The 18,827-nt window shown below is 38.7% G+C and overlaps 2 protein-coding genes across 5 annotated transcripts in view; both read right to left on the bottom strand.

Annotated features, from left to right (window-relative positions):
• Window positions 1-7,572, bottom strand: part of LOC113021426 (mucin-5AC-like) — a 41,785-nt gene extending 34,213 nt beyond the window's left edge. The window contains exon 1 of one of the 2 annotated variants that reach the window (XM_026166082.1): window positions 7,476-7,572. In XM_026166082.1, coding sequence (XP_026021867.1) covers window positions 7,476-7,547 — 72 coding nt within the window. In that variant the 5' untranslated portion in view covers window positions 7,548-7,572. Of the gene's footprint in view, window positions 1-3,794; window positions 3,894-7,475 lie in introns of those variants that run through there. The other variant, XM_026166083.1, reaches the window with a different exon arrangement.
• Window positions 7,573-8,716: 1,144 nt separating this feature from the next.
• On the bottom strand, window positions 8,717-18,418 carry LOC113021425 (uncharacterized). 3 transcript variants are annotated; one of them, XM_026166079.1, is made up of 6 exons: window positions 18,108-18,418; window positions 15,937-15,988; window positions 11,274-11,826; window positions 10,240-10,395; window positions 9,910-10,005; window positions 8,717-9,784 (listed from the first exon to the last, which is right to left on the bottom strand). In XM_026166079.1, the coding sequence occupies exons 3-6, from the start codon at window positions 11,373-11,375 to the stop codon at window positions 9,467-9,469; spliced, it is 672 nt and encodes a 223-aa protein (XP_026021864.1). In that variant the 5' UTR covers window positions 11,376-11,826; window positions 15,937-15,988; window positions 18,108-18,418; the 3' UTR covers window positions 8,717-9,466. The 3 variants fall into 3 exon arrangements, 2 of the variants coding, with proteins under 2 accessions (XP_026021864.1, XP_026021866.1); XM_026166081.1 differs by lacking the exon at window positions 11,274-11,826; XR_003272296.1 differs by lacking the exons at window positions 15,937-15,988; window positions 18,108-18,418 and having other exon boundaries at window positions 11,274-15,095.
• Window positions 18,419-18,827: the final 409 nt, after the last annotated feature.

Genomic DNA, 18,827 nt, shown 5'->3' with positions numbered 1-18,827 from the left:
CTTTTCTTTCAACAACCTCTGTCGAACAAGAAGGGCAGCCATGTCAGCCTCTGCCGTTATGTGTGCTGACAAGGCAGATGAAACCATTGAGCCACTGAGTGATGATTTACTTTTCCTACAACTTCTGCTTGCAACATTAGAGACGCTATCACTTGGATTAACATCATCTATCGCAGCACCTTTACCAACATTCCCGGCGTGCCTAGAAGCACCAGAACCATTTCCAGCAGGTAATACATCAGAAGACTCAACACCAGGTGGATTTAAATGTGGCAAATCAAGCTCAGACACCTGATTTCTACTCTTCAGGTTTCCCTTTGCATCATGAAGCAATTTCTTTATCTCTTCCATAAACTCAGTATTATGTGCTTGCACACTTATAAACCAAGCAGTTTGTTTTTCTTGCTCCTCTTGAGGAAGCAAAGGAAGCAAGGTTTCATGCAGACGAGTTGCCTCATTAAGCAACACAGACAAATTCTCTAACTGAGCCTGAACAGTGGAAACATTATCTTCAGATTGCTTTAATTCTTTAACCTTTATGACCTTTTTAATTTTATTAATCTTAGTGTGACGTTCTGTTTGAAGCTGTCTTTTCTTTCCATCCGCATCACCACATTGTATTAATTGGCGTGTCTCCATTTTTTTCAAAACATTACAAAATCCAAACACTAAACTGCAACTATGCCACACATATTGATTCCAACACATCAACTTGATGACATTCCCTTCAATAAACCTTGGACACACACAATTAACAGGAGCAATATCCCCCACTATCTGCCTATTAAACCTAACTCAACCTAGTCTTCCGTACATACTAGCGGTGGGTATTTATGTACCTCCATACTGTCAGCTGTGAGGAAGACAAACTGTCTTAAACACAAACTGCGGCGGTACTCCCAAGCCAATGGCTTCAGCCGCCTGATGCACAATACCTAGAAAGCAAATCAGTACAACGCCTAGTGCAGCTGTACTGCTGAAACCTAACGGGAATAAGACTCCTGAAAGAAATCTGTTGTGTGTAGCCAAAGGCTTCGTCTAAAAGCTGCATGGACAAAGGCAACAGCAAACTATAAAACTCATCTATATATAAATAATCCAATAAAACCTACAAACTTTTCTGTTGACAATTTGTTGCGGCTCCTCCAACCAATGGCCGCGGCAGGCTAAACATGAGGACACAGATGACGCACAACAATAAATGCATAAAATACACTTCTGTATCATTTGCTCCTTTTATTCCACATGCAACTGTCCAATATATAAATCAGCACATGGGATTAACTATTAAACAAATGCACAGATTGCACAAACAAATAACTGCAACTCACCAATAACTGCACTAATTACAATGCCAACACACAGTTTGGCCTATGGCTAGTGATGGGACGTTCTGTATCGAGGCTTCGGAGCGTGTGTCGAGTAATGGAGGGGGCGTTTCCGCGAAGCGCGTATCGAGGCTTGCTTCATTTATGGGAGGAGCTGAAAATGATGACGTCCGAAGCCTCGCTGCCCGGCTGTACCACGTGACTGGTTCATGAAGCGGTTCGAACTTTGCCGCAAATAATCATTTTCCATACTGCCAGCATAACTATACACAGTATACTGCCATCACTACAATATACATGTTTTACACACTCCTTTTGTTGTTGACATTTACAGGCTGTGTGCAAAATGCCACACTCTTCAAATTCATGCCAGCTATTATTTTTACGTCCAGTAGGTGTCCTGCTAGAGCAAATGAAGCTTCATGAAGCTTCGCGTTGGGGTGAACCAATTGGATGAAAAGCTCCAGTGCTTCATGGGGCTTCATCTGCCCATCACTACCTATGGCATCAATTAGTGCACAAATACACATAAACCATCAAGTTCCAGTCAAAATACATCAAAATCATTCAAGCTGCAGTCAACAGAAAGTTTTGCCTCATGCTCATCCTACCTTTCTGCTCATCAACACCAGGTGCGGTGAACAGGTGAGTGCAACCAGATTTATCATCTACCACACCCATGAGACACGCCCCACACCCGTGCACCAATACAGTGAGTCCATTTAAACCAACCCACTTAGTCAAAAAGGAACAACTCATATGGCTCCTACATGTAGTCTGCAATAGGCAAACATCTACTATCCCAGGTTTCTTTATGTTTTGCACTTTTACAGATTATATAATATAACATCTTGGTTTAAATCAATTCCTACGAGTTTGTTAAGTTAACATGTTCTTTATTTCAACTGTTAATTTTTATTGTTTAAAGTTACCTTACCTACCTGTCTTACAGAAACAAAAGGAGGAAATGTTGTTTTACTTCCTGCTTTATACCTTCTGGGTTAATCTGAGATCACAGGAAGAGACCAAGTAGTTTACATTGAGTAGGCTAACCACGTTATCAAATTAATGCATTTAAGGTGAACTAGCAAACACCGTCGTAGTTACATGCGGCTGTCTTGTTTGATGGCAGATACTCCCTTCTCCCTGGACAAAAAGGCTAAAATGACCAAAGAAAAAGTGGAAAACAGCTAAACGTGAGAGGTTTTTGGATAAAGTTGGTGGTTTGTTTTTTTTTTCAATGATTAAGCACTGCTTCCAGCCAAGAGTGATACCATATATGCCCCATAGCTGCAGAAAAGGCTAACATTGTTATCTTTTTACAAAAAACAGCTAAACATGAGAGGTTTTAGGACAAAGTTTGTGTTCTTGATTCTTTAAGCACCGATTCGAGCACCGTTTAAGCACCAGCACCGTTTCAAAAGTACCGGTATGGGATAAAACCTAAACGATACCCATCCCTAATGATGGTAACAATCTCCAACCTCCTCTGAGCCTTCCTTCAAAACACCGAGCAATGCACAGCTTCTCAGACGTAAAGACTGGCAGAATCTCATCATCTGCAGTACATCTAATCGAAACACTCAGCCAAAAGTCTGAAAATTAGTTGATCCTGTAATGGATATTAGTGCATGGGCTCAGCACCACACTTTGAGAGATCACTATCTGTGAACTCTGTTCACTGTGTGATCCGCATCTGCATTGAGGATGTTTGAAACACTGTCATTTTCTCTGAGCCTCATTTAAAATAAAAAATCTAAATTTTAAATTTCTTTCAACTTCAAAACATGTTGATGATGTAATTTAGCCATTTAAATCAGCTGTGTTCAAGATATATCTAAAACCCTGCAGGACCCCAGCCTTGAGGCCTGGAGCTTCCCAACCCTGTTTTAAAGCAACATCTGCTCCCATCCAGATGACGCCTCTTGAATATAGCACAAAAATAGCAAGACGATGCTAAAACACACGCACTGCATCTATTACAGTAGAAGTAGAAGAAAACAGTAGAAGAAAAGCCTGCCTGCCATGCACACCTTTTAACAAGTCACACATTTAAGGTGTGATGAAACAAAAAAAAAAAGGAAAAAGCAGACCCGGACTGCTGAGCAGATAGAGTCCTCCAGGATAGCATTCCTCTCAAGCATCTGCCTGCTATGTTCCCAGACTGTAGTTACAGGAAGAGCTGATGTTATAGTGTGGTAAACTTGACACTATCCAGATGGTTTTGAGACATGCTCTAGTTATCAACATTATTATTAAACAACAACATGTCTGTTGTGTAAATCAGATCAGTAACAGGCAAAGATTAGTCCCAATTTTGGTTCCGATCATCACATAAACTTTTGTTCCTAAACAAGCAACAGGTCAGCTGAAGAATCCTTATTGTTACCTAGAAATGTACCTGGGACAGAATTTTTAAATCAAACTTTTGTTTCACAATTGTTGCGCTTTGTTTTGAAATCTTACTTGGTAAAAGGTTAAAATGAAGCATGAATGCTGGTGACCAAGTTCGCCACGTATGTAGCTCACGCCGAAGGCAATAGTCATGCACAGTGGCGGTCCTAGCCTGTTTGGCGCCCTGGGTGAACACTCCATCTGACATCCCCCCCCCACACACACACACACGCACACAAAGACACACACACACGGACACACATACATAAAACATATTAAGGGTTGTACATTAACATAAAACTGTTGTCGGGACCACACTGAATTTCACCAGAGAAGCACACACACATGTGAAGAGAGAGAGAGAGTATGCATTGTATGCAAACAGCTACCAAACAGCCATCATAATTCGTCATACAATGAGAACAGGACAAATCAACAACTGACAATGACTAATTAATATTAAACTGTGTATCATAATGTATTGTTTGGAGTTTAGTCTGTTACTGTTGCTATTTTTTCCATTTCTTCTTGGAGCAACTGTAACTCACATAATTTCCTTAGGGATTAATAAAGTATTCTGATTCTCATTGTTTCAGGATGACCTGCCATTATCCAACGACACATCTGCTTACCTGTATCTGTTGCTCGTTTCTCCTCCTCTTCTTTTCTCTTTTTTCTAAACTGAGCACCTGATGGCTTTGAACTTTTCTTTCCTACACCTTAGTTCACAGATTCGCTTTGTCTTTATTTCTTGGATTTCGCTCAACCCAGGATTCAAATCATGCAAGGGCGTAGATTTGGCATGGACCACCAATATTCAGCGATTATTGAATTGTCCCCACCAATAATTTGATCGCTTCGAGTAAAGAAAAACAAACCCAATAGAAAGAAAAAAAAACGATCTGTCGACATCTCATTCACCCAGCGGTGCAGAAAGAGTTCAATTACGTTCTCTACTGGAGTCCTACGTCATGTGACAAATATGGCAATGTGATTGGCTGTGCCTTTCAGGGAGCTCTGCAGCAAACCTGCGCTGCCAGGAGGAGAGGAGGACGGCAGCAAAAAGGAAGAACCTGGATATAAGAAAGTATTTTTCAAAGAAACCTGTAAGTCACTTAAAGCCAAGTTCACTCATAAAATGTGTCATAATAACGTTACAGGCTATGCTAGGCTTTGGCCCACATCAGTCTAAAATTGTATGTAACCATGAATAACGTGTTTTGGAAACTAACTGCACAACAGGCGGCACTATTAGTTCTCTCAGTCTCAGAGCAGCATTTCTAATTTTGATTGAAACTGTCAGAGAAAACGGAGCCTCGAGCAGCCAGGATATTAGTTTACAGAGGCTGTTAAAATGATATGTCTAACGTTAAAATGTTGGTGACACAATAATTTCATCCTAATGGTGCTGACATATTCATAGGGTTAATTTTTGAGACAAAATGTCATGAGGTAGTCATGATTTTGCAAATATTCCAACCAACACAAAGCTCAGGGAGTAATGGTGACACAAGATCACAGGTGAAATGATGACTTGATGGTTCATGACTGTATTTGAAGCACATGTGTGACTGCATGTATGTGGAGTGTCTCACTGTTATTCATCAGGTGACAGAGGCAGCTCTGCCATGTTGTAGCTCAGACAGAGGTGGAGAGGCGAGGTCACAGGTGACTGATGAGTTGGTGCTACAGATTAACTAGTATTTATTATCATGACAATTGTTAGGCTGCTGATGTAAATTGATTCATTAGTGTATGTTTGACAAAGAATCTGAATTGACATGTCTCACTTTTTATATGGCACGAATCCATGTGTTATTTTGTCAGATGACAATATGTCCTAGTGCAGTCAGAGGGGAGGAGCCAGGGCCAAAGCTGAGGCACATCAAGCACACAATAATACTTTTAATCTGAGGATAAAACGCAGGTACTGAGGCTGTAAGAAGCTTCAGTGCTCTCAGAAGACTAAAAAGATGGGTAAGGTTAGCAATGACTCAAATGAGATTAAACAATGCTGCTGTGTGTCCACCAGGAGAGGCTGGACAGTATAGATGGAAAACCAATATGCCAGCAGTTTATCTCAGTTAACGAGAGGAGCAGGCATGTGGTTGGCTGCTTCACATAGTGGACATTGAGTTGTTGTGTGGGACACCAGTAGTCCATGTCTGTTGCTGTAACAGTAGTTCATGTTTGGAATAAAACATCCCAGCTCACTGAGTTAATCGGGGCAGTAGTGCCTAAAATGTTGCAGAATTTTGCTGAGAGATCTTTTACTTTGTGGTCATCTGAGATGAGTAGTTTTATGGACAAAACCCAGCAGGTCATTCAGTGTTCCCTTAGTGTTGATGTGTCAGAGATGTTGGTGTAACTGAAGTAATGTTGTTAAGTCCTTAAAGTCATATTCTTTTATTGTCATGACTGTATTTGAAGCTATTTTTATACCTGATTTATATGGAATATGGCTGAAGTGAACTAAAGCCTAAAATAGTCATTTGTTTAATAGTAATTTAACATTATATAATTCACATATAAAACTATGAATTGTGATTTTAAATGGTTTAAAAGCATGTAGAATAACATATGTACCAAGTATATTTCTCCTCTTTTTATTAAGAAGCAAAAACAAAAAGGAAAAAAGAAACAGGGCAGGGTTCGGTGGTTCCGTCCCCACCAATGCCAAAACCAAATCTATGCCCTTGAAATCATGAATACATAATGGGCTTGGATTGACAATATTAGGAATGAAATGCGCTCTATTTGGAAGCAGCCGGCCCCGCCCCTTTCGACGGGTTGTGTGTGTGTGAGACTTTAAATCATCAAACTGTAAATTATAAATTTTAAATTGTTATTGATCCCTTTACCCCGAGTCCTAAAGTGTATATTTGTTTTCTTACTCTTCTTATATTTATTGTTTGTTTACTTGCACTGCTGTAACTGGAGCGTCGTCTCGTCTCTGGACTGTATGGAGCGGCGATGACAATAAAGTTTACTTTGACTTCAGCAGCGAGCATGCGCACCGAGGGCTCTCACGCTCACTTTTCGCACACAGAATTTCGAAAAAACATCGGTGCAAATTATAAGTCTGTATCATGATGTCTGGTGTTTTCGTGTTTGTTGGTTATTAGATGCAGCTCCAGCCAGAGACTCCCCCGCCGACCCGCCCTCTCCTCCCTGTGCCGCAAGCAGCAGGCGCACCTCGCAAACGGAGGGCGCCCTTACTCCCGACAAAAGGGCGATAGAAAACCGATCCTAAAATGCGCTGGCCCTCCACCACGATGCACCCCTGGGCCACCGCCCGTATCAAAAACCGCTACTGGTCACGCAGGCATGATACCCACGAATCCGCTCTTTGTACGTGTTTCTATCGTTAACGGTGAACGGCGACGGGATTAAAACACTCTGAAGTCGGATGATTGTTTCTGATTTACCCCCTCGGATGTGTGCGTGTATCGACAGATCGATAACAGCTGACCTAGAACTCAAGCATGTTCTTTATTCTGAAAACGCGCTCTGCTCACGGCGCACACATTATATGCCTGAACCAACTTTGCACAAATTTCACATTATTTTCGCTCGTCACACTGCGCACAAGATACTTTGACAGGCGTCACAGCGCTACTGCTCAGCCACATGTCTATGTCCAGTTAACTGAACACGCGCAACACCGATTTCGCAGAAAAGCTAAAGATGACCCAATTTCAGCGACACACACTGAACACACAGTTAGAATGAAGAATGCTCTTTGCTGCCTACCTTGGAGAGATGCTGATTCGTTCTGGCATCTTTACTTTCACTTTCAGCTTTCGTAGTGTTGCACGTCGTCATCGCCGGAGTTTCCAGACTATTGCCCGGGGCCTATTTAAATTGAATTATGAATTATTTTTGTCACAAAAGCAGAGGCGGAGCCAGACATTTGAAAGGGTAGTATGCATGTGGGATTTTCTTTGGGGGGGGAGGTTATAAATGACTGAAAGATTAATTGGCTCTGTTTTGAGTTTTGTTTAAAAAAATGGCTTCATATAGGGAAAAATATATATCACATGTGCAGGACACCTTAAACTAGTTTTTTAATTAAGCAGCGAGGCAGAACAAAGTCGGGGCTGTATCAAGACACAGGGACTAAACCCCAATTCAACCAGACCCAGAACTGATCCAGAATTAAAACAGGACTACAACAGTTCAAAATCAGGACTACTGAGGACTTAACCAAGACAGAATCAGAACTAGATGATAGTAGCACTAAAAATCATCATAGACCTGCACTACACTTATTTTTTAATTCTACCAAAGTCCACTATTTAGATTGAGAAAAGTTTATATAATTATTTATCCTTGTTGTGCAAACAAGCCTGCATAACTTAATAAATATAGAATTTGAAAAATAACAAACCTAAAAAGAAACACTAGGTACGAGATACATGAGGACCTGTGATACGGTGATACTTGTGGTAAACAACCATTTGACTAACGTGTGTCTCACCTGCTCTTGTTCATCTCTGTTCTGTCCTCATTCTCTCTCTCCCTCTTTGTGCTGACAATCAAGCCAAACACCAACATCATCAAATATACATGTACACTGAAAAATGTTTTGTTCAATTTACTAAATTTTTTTATGACAAGTGGTTGCACGAAATAAATTTGTTTGAATCCAGAAATATTTTTTAAGTTAACAGAATTTAATTTAAGCGAGTAAAGCCAACATATATTTTTTAAGCTACTTTAACTTAACTGTTGTGGATACGACTTAGTCAAATAATATTAGTAATTCCAACTAAGGTTGTGTTAAGTGTACCAGAATAATTTGTTTCCTTTAAACTTATGTCCCAAAGTTATATTCAAATCAATAAAATTGTTAATTTGTCTCTATTTCAATTAAGTAAATTTTACTTAAAAAAAATATTGCTTACCCTGATTTGTAGTTCTTTTTAATAACGCCAATAATGAAAACTACAAAATTCTTTCACATCATTTATTAATGCAAAATTTGTTGCAAACAGAATAAGAATCCACATGTAAGGGAAATTGCTGTAATTTGTATAATACAAATTACAAAACTTTTGCCTATGAACTAATAGCTTTAAAAAGCTCTATTCAAACAAAACAGAAACAACAGACAAGAGAAATGTTAACCAATGTTTCTCTTCCTCTAACAAAGAATAAAACACTGCCAGCGGTATAAAGTATCACAATTAGAAACTGATGCATCCACAAACTAACCAAAGTTTCAGACTTGCTGTTCTGCGATCCATATTTAGAAATTGCATTTTAATAAGGTAATTAGACTTAAAACTAAACTTGTGTTTTCCTTACTGCTTTCCATTCTAGTCCTTCCTTGAGGATTCTGAATGTTTTACATGTTTTCTGACCTAACATACTTGCGTCAAAACAATAGTCCTAAAGTGTTACCAGTGTGCTGCAGTGTGGTAATCATGCAATTATTATTTATTTATTTATTTTTAAATCAGGTGAGTTAACACTGATTATAGGGCAGCAGCTATCAAGGACCGGAATAAAGAAAAATTGCTTCGGTAAACTGAATAATTACAAAGTTGCTCTTCAAGCTACTCAAATGTACCAAACGTGAAACATTCATTATTGAAAGTGAAAATGTTCAATCAAAACATAACACAGAACGTGAGAACGAATGATGGTTATACAAATATTTCACTCCTATTCACAAGAGCACCAGTCATTGGTAATTTACATAACAAAATGTAAATGGATGTGTGGTTTTAGAAATCTTCCTATCCAGTAGCAATTTTGTTCTTCAGCCCAAGGACTTTGGGGGAGAGCTTTTTCCCATCCAATCCCATCAACACTTTCTGAATGAATTCATAATAGTGCCTCAATTCCTTGGGGTAGGCTAGGTTTAGTGCATAGATTACTCCAAGCATCAATGCACAAGCTTGGGCCGGAGATCCAATGTTGTCCATGACCATCTCCCCTTCAACAAATATTCCAATGTCATCATAATGTCCATTTTGTCCATCCTCCTTGTTGATGACATAAATGCCCATGGTGTGCTTCTTCAGGTCTCTCTGGATGTCATCTCCTTCAATGTCCTAAACATTTAATAAAAAGGTAAAAGAAAAATTAACTCTACAATTAAATTCCAATCTAGTCGTTTGTGTGTGTGTGCAAATATCTAAGAAGTGTGTGTATAGATGACTTGCTAACAATGACTTACCAAGTACTCTCGAATAAGGCTTCCGTCCTCTTCACCAAGGTAGAGGCAAAGTGCCCTGAGAACTGCTTCCCTCTTCACTTTAACATCACTTTCAGCCTGTTTAAAGAGAGTTGCTGATTAAACCAATTTGGAAAAAAGAACAATGTCTGACATTCGCAATAAGTAAATTTTATCATAAGTCAGTTCAAACATAGTAAATAAAATTTATATATGAAAATTTCAAAATTTAGATTGCTTGGCCGGTCACCTAAAATGGCTTATTTGACTCACCAGTGACTTGCCACTTAAGACAAATTAAATCCAAATAGAATTTGCAATATTCAGATTTACCTCTTGCATGATCTGCAAGTGGTGGGCAAGTTTCTGCCCAGAAACACCGCCCTTCTTCTGGAAAACTGTCATCAGCCGAGGTGTAATTCTGTCTAACTGTGCCGCGAAGGTCGTCTCCAGTTGAAGTGTTGTAATACGCTGGAATTCAGCATTTACCTGTATCGTATCACACACACAGAGAAAAAAAAAAAAAAAAAAAAAAAGAAGACTGGTGCTTAATCATTGGTATGGTTATTTTGTTATTTCTTCATTAAATGCTACAATGTAATTGCCATCACTTCATAAAGCATGATTAGCATATGGGTTAGTATACAGTGCATAAAGGATGTTACTACTGTTAATCAAAGAAGAAATGAATGGCATCAGTCCATTTAGCGGGTTTAAAGGGTTTTAAAAAGCAGATATTTGTCTGTTTCAGGTGGTTGGCAACACATTTTCCTGTGCTCTTTGTCCGCTGGTGGGAGTGTCTCACCTGTGAGGTCAGCACCTCTCGGTGGTGAGAGGTCTTAGGGGTTTTAACTTGACCCATTTATTTTTTTTATCTTATGAGCAACAAAGTTTGTTCATCACATTTTTAATTTACATTTGTTTAGCACATGCTTTTAACAATCTGAGGCTAACTAAAAACTAATAGCTAAATGAAAGGTTTTAGGTTAATTCACAATTGATAATCTGATTTCACTCTATTAATTATTGAGATGATTAATCAATCATTTCAATAATCAAACTCACTATAAAATAGTTTGGGCCCTATATGTAGTGCAAACTTACTTAAACAATCAAAAATTTATTTTATTCATGTTTCTACACTTTAAGTCACTTATGTTTTTCATACACAACTTGTATTTTAAGTGCTGCTCAAATAAATACTCTGTACGGTACACAGGTCAATCACTATAAATGCCAGCCTCTTTATACCTATATTAGGGATCGTCTTAATCCAAGTGGCCCAGATTAATTAATGTATAACATAAGGAATTACTGAAAAGAACACTCAGCAAAAAAAAAAAAAAAAAAAAAAAGCATGCCTTTACCTCATTAATCTGGAAAAGTGCAGGCCACCTAGCTTTAAACTCCCCAGCAGTTGGACTTCCCTGCACCACCTCTTGTCTACGGTAGGAAAATGTTCTTGACATCTTCTGTCTTACATCTGAGGCACTGTTTCTTCGTCTGACGTCGGTCAAAAGCTCAACCCTGATGTTTTCTAGACTGTCATCCGTTTCGCCAGCTGGGTGTAATGGACAAAAATTGACCTCAGCCTTTTTAGGCTGAGGTCAATTTTGCATGTGGGATACTGTGTGGGATACTGCTTTGACAAAGATGCACTTGTATCCAGATTTGCCATGTACACAAGTTTGATTGTACTTCGGTCTTGAATGTCTTGCATTGATGTTATGTTCATAAACTCATTATTGAAGTCAGGATCCATGAATTGAATACGAAAGTCTCTTTCAATTCCAAATGCTTGGCAAATTGTGCTCTGAAGATCAGTCAAAGTTCTTGGCATCCCAGATGGAACGTCAAGTCTCCTAAAATCATCATCTGCCACAATGACTCTCAGCTTCAGCTGCTCTGCCATTCTTCAATCTGATTTTTAAAGACATTAGGAGAAAAAAAAAAAGTTAAAATACTTTGCATTGAATAATTTTATTAGGGAGCACAAGAGTGCAGAACTGCAACACAGGTTTTACGGGTAAAAAGCAGTTTATTTAATTTTATTCTATAGCTTCATACTGGGTTTTTTGCATACGTCAGCCAGAATCCTCAAAAAGTGTCACTTTGCTTTTAGTGGTATGTGTTGCAATTCATCCTTTATCAAAATGTTTTGAGCATCATCAATGATGTTTTTTTAAGACACATGACAACATGAGGCATGTTTGGCCAAAAGAACTCAAATGTAATGGAAAAAAAAAAATATTACCCTTGTGGGAAGTATCCAATCCTTATTAAAAATAAGCTAAACATTTGTGGTACCCCTCCTGTTGCCATGAAGATAACTGCAACTGAACACATGCAACTGAACACATGCAATTGAAGACAACATTTACTACCTTCTATATGTATGAATCTTTTAAGTATGACCATTCGCCGGCCTCCAATCCTGTAATCTGCCAAGGGGTACTGGTCTACCAAGGCACCAAGATCAACGAGGGAGATGTGTGATGTGGGAAAAAGTTCAAAACCTCTAAAATGCTCCCTATACCAGGCACCCATCTCTTTGACAATGAAGCTCAGGTTTTCCTCCACAACAACCATTTGGACAACTTCTGCAAATTCAGGCAATCCAGCAGAGGAGCCATAAACTACAATCATGCCAGGCCTGTAGTTTGTTCCATTCACAGAAGCATTCTTTGTGAGCTGAATATGGGTAATATCAGGGAATTTAATCTTCAAGTCTCGCTGTACATCATGATGCAGAATGTCAACAGAGACAGTAGAAACAGCTGAGACAGTTAGGCTCGGCCTTACAGTTGTGACAGACTCCAAGTGGTATGCCATCATGAACTGATGTTTCACTGCCAGTGACAGTAGCACATTTTTAAAGCACCGTGTGTGACGAACAACCTGTTTGAAAAAACTGTGCTTTGCCTCGAACCTCATGGTCCACATGCCAACAAGTGGCCCAAAGAATTTAATCATCTGTGGATAATGCTCCACAAAATGATGTTTTGGTAACAGCTTCAGTCCTGGAAACAGCTCTTTCAACCTACATCTGTGGTCAGAGACTCTAGACTCAAGGAAAGCAATTGATTTTTCTGTGTGTGCTGGTGCAACAACTAGTTCAACAATATCCTTTAGGTCCAAAATTACCTGCCAAGCTGTTTCATCTGGAGGTACCAAGTGTCCTACCAACAATGGAAGGAATCGTAAGAGACTCCAATTTTTATGAGCATTTCCTCCAATGCTTTTGTTCTGCATGAAAGTCCTGGGAATAGCATGAGGGCGATTACTCTTGTCTGCCCATTTGTAGGGAAATGTCAGAATGGACTCATTGAGGCTGTCAAGTGTAAAATATTTTTTCAAAATTAAGATATTCAGGCAGTATGCCAACTCAACTGGTAATATGCCCTCAAATATGTCATGTGCAATATCTGGAGGATATCCACTGCAAACACTGAAATGGGAGAGATGTGCAGAGAAAACACACCGTCTTTTAACACCGTGACATGGTTTTGCAGAACTCTGTGCAGAACTTACATGCATTTCATGTGTCTCTTTGCTTCTCAGAGTAAACACACCTGAACTAACCTCTGTTTCTTGAATATCAGATCTTTTGGCCTCACAAAATCTGCAAAAGTATTCACCTGAAAAACTCTCAATAAATCCAGAAATACTGTGTGCTCCTAAATTATCTGCTATGACACACTGTATTGTGCCCCTGACAAATTCTCCAAGATGTGCAATAAAAATCCCTTGACTTTCCAAAGTAACAAGATCACTCAACAAGGGCTCTAGAATCTTTTCATATCCATATGTCTTTACATCTTCAGACTTGCAGAGTAAAGCCAGATAAATGGAAGTCAGTGATGAATGGCAAGCAGGTGGTAAATTGCTAAGAGTCCAATATATGGCACAGATTTTGTGCTTTTTACGGGAAGTGCCAAGTGGATTGCAAATCTCAAAATCGTCAATATACAAATTCAGTAAAACTCGCAATTCACCTGCTGATAAAAAACTGTTTTCTTTGAAAAACAACCCCTCCCTAAAAGACCTGTAAATCACTTCTTCCCCACTTTGTTCTGTTATGCGACTACCATCCAAAACCTTAGCAAGAAGGTGGCAATCACTGAAAAGCTGCTGTAAAACCTTTAAAACTGGAACATACTGAAATGTTCTTTTATTTTTTTCATCCAACACATACTCTACAGGCTCTACAACTTTAAAATTTTCCTTGTAGAAATTTTTGCGCTTAAAGGATGTTGCTAGGGGACAACCTTTACCTACCGATTTATACACAGGATGAGATGTACACAGTGCAGATGCAAGTTCTTCAATGACTGACTGGTCTATTTGCAAGCTGTGACTGTTCAATGTGTCTTGGATAACTTTTGCTGCCGTACACAAAGATGCTGTGCCCAACAAATACTGAAGTTCCTCCAAAAGTTCATCAACTGCAGCACTTGGAACGTGAAAAATATTTTCTAGTTTTAATAACACTGCCGCAAGCTTTAGCTGAACTACGTCTTCATGATCATTTGATGTCTCTAAATCAACAGGCTGTTCGCCACCCCACAATTCCTCAGCATTTGAAGCATCATGCTCTGCAGTTTCAGTTGCAAAAGATCCTCTGACAATATCCTCTTTGAAGTCTACCAGCGAGTGTAAACTGTGCTTGCAACTTTTGTGTGACTTAAAGGTACTGTAAATATTTGATTTGTAGTCACAACCTTTAAACATACATGTTACTGTCTCATTGTTTTTTAAATGACGGCTAATGTGCACAAAATATTCACGCTCTGTTCCTAATTCACTACAACAACATAACTGACAGGAAAAAGTTGTAAATTTGTCAGAGTGCTCTGGGGTATTGCTATGATTCCTTGACAAGTGTGTCAGAAGTGAATTCCAAGTCTTTAAAAGACATGGACACTCAGGATATAGGCACTTAATGTGATGGCCACGCCCAAAATGACTATGTTTCAGTATATAGTGCTTAAGAAGTTCTGATCGTCTAGAAACTTCTGCACTGCAGTCTTTACACTTCCACATAAACTGGACAAACAAAGAGAGAAAATTTGAAACAAAAACAAAAAACACACTTAGTACTTTACACAAAGAAAACTTTAGCCGTGGTTAACCTACAAGAATGGATGCATCTTAGAAGTATGCTTGTAGGCTGTATTATCTAGAGCAGGGGTGCTCAATCCCAGTCCTCGAGAGCTACTGTCCTGCAGCTTTTAGATGCATCCCTACTCCAACACAGCTGAATCAAATGTTTGATCACCTCTTCAGCATGCCATCAAGTTTGGAGAAGGCCTGATAACAAGCCATTCATTTGATTCAGCTGTGTCGGAACAAGGATGCATCTAAAAGCTGCAGGACAGTAGCTCTCGAGGAATGGGATTGAGCACCCCTGATCTAGAGCATTCTTTTCCCAACTCTGTTCCTTGAGGATGCCCATCCTGCATATTTTTGATGTTTCTCTGCTTCAGTGCACCCTGACATATTAACTATGTCAGTGACAGACTTGTGCACAACTTGAAGAAATTAGGCTAAACATTAGTTCAAATCAGTGTGGCGATGCAAGGAGGCATCTAAAAAAAATGCAGAACAGAGGTCTTTGAGGAACAGGGTTGGGAAACACTGATCTAGAGTGCACCTAAAATCTGATCAGGTTAGAAAGCAATACCATAACAGTGCCAATTGAACAATCAAATAAAAGGAAAAAATAAAAACTAATATGTTACAGCCAGCAACTTTCATGTTCAACTTTAAATAATTTTCTCTAAAGGATGGGAACTGTTGGCAACACATGGAATCAGTGTTCTACGCCCTAGTCTTTATATATTAAAAAAAAAAAAAAAAAAAAACTACAAAATATAGAGGCATCTTTTCTTAAACTATATTAATCATATGTAATAATTGATATTAATTAATATCAATATTAATAATCACAAGAACCCTTAAGATGAGATAGATAAACTTGTCAATGCAATACTGTCGTGATAAATATGTACAGAATTTGCATGTACTTACCAAAATAACACAGTTTCCTCGAATAAACAATAACACATAAGGGGAAGAAAATCTGCCAGAAAAGGAACACAAATACAAAAAATTAAAATGAGGACTTTAGAAAGACAAACAATTACCATTTCCAAGCTACTTCATGATACTCCCTTGTAAAAAAACAAATCTTACTTGTGCCTCTGTAAAAACTACAGATGGCACAATACCACTTTTTTTTATGTCCGATACCGATATCATAACTTTGATTATCTGCCGATGCGAATCCGATAGTGTATTTTATAATAAATAAAACTGGGTTTTTTAAATAAATATTTTGCTGCATTTTGTATAAGTTCATACTCAGTTTAAAAAAACCATTAAAACTATTCTGTTATACCTGTATGCAAAAAATACACTGCACCCAAAATATTTTATACTTCAGCAATACTGATCAACCTAAAAAAAAACTTACACCATCCTCCTTATTCAGGTATTCTAAACAGTACATAGAAATATTAAACAACCTAACTAATAGGGCTGCCAACTCCCAGCAAAAATATTAGGAAACCACCCCCCACCCTCTGCCTCATAATGCTTAATTGACGTAATCTACTTTAATGCACAGAAACAATTATTTTCCTACAATAATTCGATTCAACATATTTCTATACATTTAACCAGATCACCACTTTGCTTGTAAGATTTAGATAATTATTTATTAAAAGCTAGACATTTTAAATGAGAATAAGAAAGAAAATTATTTATACCCCCCTTTCCTTGTTAATGCCCTACCTGTCCCCCTGACAACACTTTGCTAGACCCACCCCTGCAGTTACCAGCTGTCAGCTACTTAGAAAAGGATCCTGGTGTTATTTGTCTCTCAGAAACAGTTCATAACTTCCTTTCAACTCATTCATGTCACCTAAAATGTAAACCTGTTTCTTCATTACCTGTTCAGCTCTAATGATTCAGTAAAAACATCTCCTGGTTTCACCTTCATGTTTCCCTCTCACCACATATACAAACTGATATCATGACCAGCAGCTATCACGGCTGTGCCTTCAGAAAACACAAGCGGATACTAGAAAGTAATATTTAAAAAATTCTAGCAACAGCTTATCAAGCTTAAACGTGCTGCTGTTGTTTATCTGCCGTTTTCCACTTTCTAGCGCAAACTGGGCGATTAACAAACAAGAGAGGCAGGACTAGCCACAGAAAAGCCGATCAGCTGATAATCGATCAGTTTTATGATTGAAGTAGCAACAGGAGAGGGAGGGGGGAGAATGAGGGAAGAAGTTTTAGCTGTTCAGCATGAAGACACCGAATAACTCCAGCTTTGTGTCTTTTTTCATTCTAGCTGAAGTACGAAACAAATCGCTTCCTTTCCCCCACAATACAAAACTCTGACAGCCAGTCCAGCTGTGGCTCCATACATCGGTTGTTAAGCTCAGCATGGAAATACTATGCAAACATACAGAGATGAACTTACACACTTGCTTTACTTCTCTGTGTTAGTTTTCTCTGAGATTAAATGCAGCGGTTTGGAAGCAGGTAGCGAGGCTTTAAATGCTAAACCAGACCGCTGACAGGTCTCGCACTCAACAGCTCTATCAAGTGAAGCAACTTCTTTTCTGAGTTAATTTCAGTTCTGACAAACATCACTCTCAGTGCCTTTTGAGCTCACATTATTGACAACCACTGAGTTATTCTCCTCCACAGTTTTCAACCATTATTTTTTTCTGCACAAAAGACGTTGTGCAACGCCAATCCTACTTATTTCCTACTGCACCCCTGACTGTGCAGGTGCGTTCAGAAGCCCCCTCCCCCGCCCGACTATTCCTTAATGCCAATGTTGTGGCGGGAGGGACGATTTCTCCACTTAAAACTGCAGGCGACTGTACAGTGAACTTCACAGCTAACTACAACAGAGAAATTGCCTCGTTCCATAATTTGTTAGTACAACGTGTGCCACCAGAACTAAGCTAAAAACATGACAATTTAACGTAGCAGTTTTAAATTACTCTTTTAATAGAGCAGTAGCTAATAGAGCACATAGCTAGCTTAAGTCAAATCACGACAAAGTTCAGAGGTGTACAACTACTTAGACTTCTTTCTCCATGTGCACACGTCTTAAAGAGTCAACATGCTTTGACTGAGGTAAAAAATAAAACAAAAACGACCGTAAAAGGTTTACTTACCAAAGCTAGTCCACCTTTACACGAAGTTGTGTGATTAACTTGAGCCCGCTTGCAGCACACAAAACGTCTGCTTTCAGTCCGCGCGCAAAATGGTGGCCTGTCCTAACGCATGCGCAAAATGGCCCAGCAGGAGGCTATGAAAAACATACTTAAGCATTTTGAGCTACATTTAATTAACTAAAATTAATTGGATTAAAACGCAGGGAATGTATTCTGGAGTTACTCGAATTATATATGTAGACAGGAATTACTCATTTGAATTAAAAAGATATACCAAAATAAAATATGCTATATCTAAAAGGAGCCAATATCACTTTTTTCAGTGTATATTTGATAATACATAGTACATAAATATCTGGTTTCAACTGCAGTTGAAACCAGATATTTATGTACTCTTCAGATAAAAACACTTTTTTAATTGTAACATCAAATCAGACTAAATGTTTATTTTTTTAGATTGATAAATATAAAAAACATATTTGTTAACTTTAAGAGTAAAGAGAGAAACTGTCTGTATTTCTTAATTGCAAATGGCACCAAATTGTATTCAAAACTGAGCCACACTTATGGAGCTCCACAATTCTTCTCCTGGTGTTTTGGTTGACATCTCTTGATGTTCCCATGACACAGAAACAGCCTCTGTGTTTTGCCTTATATGCATCCACAGGTGTGCCACCAGTTTACTCACATGGACTCTACTAACCTATCAGAAGCTTCTTC

Source organism: Astatotilapia calliptera, chromosome 4 (assembly GCF_900246225.1).
Source record: "Astatotilapia calliptera chromosome 4, fAstCal1.2, whole genome shotgun sequence".
In the NCBI taxonomy this organism is placed as follows: Eukaryota; Metazoa; Chordata; class Actinopteri; order Cichliformes; family Cichlidae; genus Astatotilapia; species Astatotilapia calliptera.
This window is presented reverse-complemented; position numbering and strand designations above follow the sequence as displayed.

Bases quoted from the DNA above. Each gene is read 5' to 3' on its own strand.
- LOC113021425 (XM_026166079.1), bottom strand. From the start codon at position 11,375: ATGTCAAGAACATTTTCCTACCGTAGACAAGAGGTGGTGCAGGGAAGT. The intron at 10,006-10,239 runs GTAAATCTGAAT...CTCTTTAAACAG, and splicing joins ACTTGCAGATCATGCAAGAG to GCTGAAAGTGATGTTAAAGT. The intron at 9,785-9,909 runs GTAAGTCATTGT...TTAAATGTTTAG, and splicing joins GCCTTATTCGAGAGTACTTG to GACATTGAAGGAGATGACAT.